Source organism: Vanellus vanellus (genome assembly GCF_965231255.1).
Source record: "Vanellus vanellus genome assembly, contig: HAP1_SCAFFOLD_68, whole genome shotgun sequence".
Lineage (NCBI taxonomy): Eukaryota > Metazoa > Chordata > Aves > Charadriiformes > Charadriidae > Vanellus > Vanellus vanellus.
In genome coordinates, this window is record NW_028128833.1 from 153,962 (window position 1) to 159,689 (window position 5,728).

A 5,728-nucleotide genomic window follows, 5' to 3' on the forward strand; every position below is an offset into this window, starting at 1 on the left:
CAACCCCGCCTGGGAGCCTCAGATCCTGGCCAGCACCCCGGCTGCTGGCACAGCTCCTCTGCGGGGCTCAGGCAGAAACAGGGGCGCACACACGCACGCCCCAGGGGGTTCCCTGGCCCTGCTGTCCGTGCAGCGCCTTGTGGGGAGGGAAGAGGGCTGACCTTCAGCCTGAACCGCAGCACGCGTGGAGCAGGACAGTCATGAGTTTCTGGTTACAGAGGGACCTGCGGGCTCCGGCCCATGGCTTACCAGTACGGCATGTCGCGCGTGGTGGGTGGCACCGATGCCCGTCCAGGAGCCTGGCCCTGGATCGTCAGCATCCAGGACCCCTGGGAAGCAGGCACGGGGCACATATGTGGAGGGTCCCTCATCAGCCCACAGTGGGTCCTCACGGCGGCACACTGCTTCATCGAGGCCAGGTAAGGAGGGCCAGGGAAGGGGGCTGTCCCCACCACCCTCGCGGGTGCCCTGTGCGCAGCACCGCCTGCTACTCCCATCCGCGTTCCTGCCAGTACGCCCAGTGCCTGGGCACTGCCGAGCCCAGCCCAGAGACTGCTGAGGAGAAGGCTGGGCTCGGGCCACTGCTTCCTAGCAGCCTCCAGCGCCACATGGCTCGTGCCTAAGGCATGCCAGGGCGGTGGCAGCCTGCGTGGCACTGCTCTCCTCTCTGCCTTGGGAAGCAGAAGGCAGGGAACGGCGGGGCTGCTGCAGCGCGTGGCTCCGCTCCCTCTGACCCCCCTCTCCATCTGCTTTCCAGGCACATCAGCATGTGGCGCGTGGTGATCGGGGCCACCCAGTTGACTCGGCTGGGCCCCGGGACCCAAGTGCGCCATATTAAGCGGCTGCTGGTTCACGAGCACTACAGGAATATCACGCAGAGGAATGACATCGCCCTGCTGGAGCTGGACCAGCCGGTCCAGTGCAACTACTACACCCAGCTTGCCTGTGTGCCCGACGCCTCACTTAGAGTGTCAGAGCTGCGCACCTGCTACGTCAGCGGTTGGGGCGCCACCACTGCAAGATGTGAGTTCCCCAAAAGTGCTGGTGTCCTGAGTGCAAGCTTGGCACACTGGGGAGAGGGGTTGGGCTTCCCGAGAGCAGAGGCGAAAGCCGCAGTCAGGCTGTGGGGACGTATGCCTCCGGAGAGAATGGGCTGACCCACCGCCCAAAGCCAGACAGAGGGGAAACACGGGCACAGTGCCTTCAGGACGCAAAGCCAAGCCCTAGGGAAGGGGTTCACCCAGGCAGGGTGGGAGCTGCTGGGGCTTCATTGCTTTCTCTGCTCACAGCTGCAGGGTCAACGGATGTCCTGCAGGAGGCCAAGGTCCAGCTCATTGATGTCAACCTCTGCAACAGCAGCGGGTGGTACAGAGGGGCCATCCACAGCCACAACCTGTGTGCTGGCTATCCGCAGGGTGGCATCGACACCTGCCAGGTAGGACGTGCTGCAAGTCAAGCCCCAGCAGCACCGGCAGCCCTCTCACAACGCCCAAACATCGCCCGGCACGTGCTTGGCCTGGCAAGTCACCCTGCCACCGCTGGGTCTCCACCGCTGCTGGGGCTCACCTCCCCTTCCCCAGCTGCAGGTCCTTGCCCAGTGCCCACCTTGTCCCAGAGCCCGGGGACGCTGCCCAGAAAGCCCATCCCGTGCTCCCGGCAGCCCATAGGTCCAGATCCCAAAGCATCCCCCTTCCACACAGCCGGGAGCACTGTGCAGAGATGAGAGAGCGCCCGACCTTACAGGCCCTCCACCCTCTCCCAGATGAGGCTCTGTAGGCTCCAGCGCCGGAGCAGCGCCGTTGTGTGCAGTGAGCAGAGCTCTGGCAGGTGCTGGGAGAGAGAAGGAGCCGGCCAGAGCGCTGACAGCAGCCACCCAACACCACCTCAACCCTCTCTCCTCCCCTGCAGGGTGACAGCGGTGGTCCTCTGGTGTGCAAAGACAACAACGCGGACTACTTCTGGCTTGTTGGGGTGACCAGCTGGGGGAGAGGCTGTGCCAGAGCCAAACGGCCCGGAGTCTACACCTCCACCCAGCACTTCTACGACTGGATCCTGATCCAGATGGGACTGAGCCCAGCAGTAAGGGGTACTCCAACAGCACGGGCTTGGAGTCATTTTCTCACCACCTCAACCCCTTATCAGAGGCCAAGGCCAACACCAACACCACCGGGCACGATTAGCTCCTGCCCATTTCCACTCCAGAAGTTGGTGGAATTCTTTACTCGGGTGCAGGAGCTGCTGCAGGTCCTGTGGGGGAAAAAGGCTTGAGCAGCGTGACGAAGAGGCTCCAGAGCAGGCCGCCCTGTTCCACGACCATTTCCTTCCGGGGCAATCCCTGCTGAGCCAAAGGCAGCCTCAGAGCCAAGGCCTGCTCTGTCCTGCCCGCGCTCCTCTGAGTGCAGAAGGGCTGATGTTGACTCGGTTGTAGAAATAAAGTTCCTGATTTTCACAGCTGAGCGTGCTTGAGTCCAATTCAGTCTCCGGTGCAAGGCAAGGACTTGCGTGCCCAGCGCCTGCCGACGAGGCTGCAGGCAGACAGCAAGGCACGAAGGGAGAGTGACTCCGAAGGGCTGAAACGGTGCCTGGTCAGAGAGGAGGGTGCTCAGAGCCACCATGGGGTGGAGAAGACTGGCACATGGAGGATAGGAAACAGTGATGTGCAGACAACTTTAGGCGGACGCTTTAAGGCACACAGCTGGAGATTAGGGTCCAGCGTAAGCCGTAGCTAATTGAACATGGGCACAGCAGGTTTAAATCAAGGGCTGGGAGCAAGAGCGGCGTCCAGCATGGGCAGGGGAGCTGGCTCTGCTCCTTCTCCACATGAGAAATGGTGGTTTGCAGGTAGCATCTGGTTGCACTTGCTGGAACACAGAGCAGGAGAGAGTTGTGTCTACTGCCAGGGGAAGTTTCTGATGGATTTGAGACATGGAAGAGTTGACGAGGCTTTGGGTTGGGTTGAGTTGGGTTGCTTGCTGCTTTCCCCCCTGTCCCCAGCCCAGGTCTTGGGGGAACACCTTCCTCAGCCTTGGCTTTCTCTTCTCTTGGACCTGGAAAAGTGAAACGATGATGGAAATCAGAGCCAAACCAGACATGGTGCTCAGTTCTCGCCAATCCCCTACTTTCTGTGCAGGGGACTGATGGTGGTCACAGCACGGTTTCGGCTTTGCGGGGTTGCGGCTGCTCTGAAAGGCCGTTGGGGCCAGTTTCCCCCTACAAAGGCAGGACACGAGCAGAAACATGGCAGCGGGGAGGAACTGGGGGTACCTGGGTGCCCCCGTCCGCCTCCCAGCCCCGTTGTGCTGGGTTGGGGCCACAGCTCACCCCAATGCACCCTCGGGTGCCCCCGTGCTCCGTGAGGGGGGGTTTCAGGGCCTGAAGGGTTGTCCCCGTGTCCCTGCCGGGCTCATTGTGGTGGCACGCTGCTATGCGTTGGGCTGGGGGTGGCTGGGAAGGGTCTGGCACGCTGGGGCCGTCACTGACCCTCGTTTTCTCTCCCACCATAGAGCTCCTCGGCGTACCTCTCGGGTCTGTACGGAGCCCCCCTGGCCGGCGCCTGCTCCAGGCTGAACAACCCCAACTCTCAGCCTGTCCTCCCAGCAGAGGGGCTCCAGCCCTTCCAGCATCTCTATGGCCTCCTCTGGCCCTGCTCCAGCAGGTCCATGTCTTTCCTATGTTGGGGGCTCCAGAGCTGGACACAGTACTCCAGGTGGGGTCTCCCCAGAGTGCAGCAGAGGGGCAGAACCACATCCATCGCCCTGCTGGCCCACTTCTTCTGATGCAGCCTGGGATACTTTCTGGGCTGTGATCACTCGTTGCCATCTCATGTTGAGCTTCTCATCAGTCAGCACCCCCAGGTCCTTCTCCCCAGGGCTGCACTCCATCCATTCTCCACCCAGCCTGGATTTGTGCTTGGGATTGCCCGAACCCAGGTGCAGGAGCTTGCGCTTGGCCTGGTTGAACTTCATGAGGTTGGCATGGGCCCACCTCTCCAGCCTGTCATTAGTAGAAAGCCAGGCCTGCAGCACCCTGGTTATCACCCTGGCTCGGGTGGGAGGGGATGCTCCTGCATGGGGGGGTTGTCCTGCGCTGGGGGGGTACATCCCACCGAGGGAAGGTCTTGCTGAAGTGGGGGCCGCGCTCATGCTCCCTCTCCCCCATCCCTCCCCAGATCGCCCCGGCAGAAGGTCCCGAGGCCAGCGAGCGGATGGTCATCATCATGGGGCTGCCCGAGGCTCAGTTCAAGGTGCGCTGGGTGGAGGCTGTGGGTGGGGGGACAGTAGGGGCCAAGTCAAGAGCGTCCCTGTGGTCACCACTGTGCTGCCAGCCTGGCTTGGCCTCCCTCAGCGCCGGGGGAGCTCTTTTCTGGGTACCATGGTTTTGATGCTGCTGGACGTGGGGACATCATCAGCTTTGGGGATGGAGGGGCACAGCGGGTGCTGCCGGATGGTTTTCCTTCCTGTCCGTCTCCTCCCCAGGCCCAGGGGTGAATATTTGGGAAGCTGAAAGAGGCAAACTTCTTTAACTCGAAAGAAGAAGTGAAGCTTGAAGCCCACATCAAGGTGCCTTCCTTCGCCGCCGGCCGTGTGATACGCAAAGGTGGTGGTGCCCCGGGGACGCAGAGTTGCCCATCACCCATCACCCCTGCCCACCCCAGGGGGACAAATCCCGGGTGCACAGTGCTTTCAGCGATGTCTTGACCCTCAGCCCCCATGTCCTGGTGGTGGTTCTCGTTGGTCCCAAGGAAGGGGGAGACACACAGGGTGCCTGGTGTCGTGGTGACAGCAGCATTGGAGGATTTGGGGTCTTCCACAACAGAAGCCTCTTGTGATTTGCTCCAGGTGAATGAACTGCAAATCTTAACCAGTGCGGAAGTTCATGTGCCACGAGACCAAACCCCGGACGAGAACGAGGAGGTCATCGTTAAAATCATTGGGCATTTCTTTGCCAGTCAGGTACAGTTTGGCCGTGGCTTTTCCCGATCTTCCCTGGCCGCTTTCATCCACCGAGGAAAGGCGCGGGGTGGCTGAGCCCAGCACCACCCAAGCATCCCGCTGCTCTTCTTTTGGGTGGTCCCTGTGCTCCCAAGATGCACTGAAGGTGTTTCGGCAGCTCCCCCCGGCTGTGCGAGCACTGAAATTAAAGATTGGCTCGATTGAGCTAAAAATAAGTGTTTTGGATGCCGTGCAGAGCAGCATCCAGAGTATGAATGGAATCCTTGGCGCTGGCAAAGCCACCCGCATCCCACCTGGGTGCAGCTTCCATAACATTGGTTCCTGTCCACTTGAGCAGGATGGCAGCCCCCCTAAAAAATTCAGGTGCTCTTGAGGAGTGATGGAGGAAGGACAAGTTAAAAAAACAAAACAAAACAAAACACCCAAAAAACGCCCCCGGAATTAATTACGGCTTGTCCAGAGTGACAAGTTGGGAGCGGTGAGATGCTCGGGGGTGGGTGGTGGTAGGAGAAGCGGTGCCCTGACCCCCACCTCTTGCTTTTCCCCTCCCCTCCCCTCCCCAAGACTGCACAGCGCAAGATGAGGGAAATGCTCCAGCAGGTGAAGCAGCAGGAGCAGAAACACGCTCCGGGAGCCCCGGCCTCGCAGCACAGCAAGGGAGGCTCCCGCCGTGCCGCCCAGCACCGCCCAATGAATGTAACCCCGCCGCCAGACATCCCCCCCCCCTCCCCCACCCCCAGCAGGTCAGGGGAGCAAACCAAAGACCCCCCCAAACA

The 5,728-nt window shown here is 61.2% G+C and overlaps 1 protein-coding gene across 1 annotated transcript; it reads left to right on the forward strand.

The window, feature by feature from the left end:
- Positions 1–240: 240 nt before the first annotated feature.
- LOC309684028 (acrosin-like) lies at positions 241–2,268 on the forward strand (the record flags this gene model as incomplete). Its single annotated transcript, XM_082499992.1, has 4 exons — positions 241–419; positions 758–1,023; positions 1,290–1,435; positions 1,909–2,268. The coding sequence occupies 4 exons, from the start codon at positions 241–243 to the stop codon at positions 2,266–2,268; spliced, it is 951 nt and encodes a 316-aa protein (XP_082356118.1).
- Positions 2,269–5,728: the final 3,460 nt, after the last annotated feature.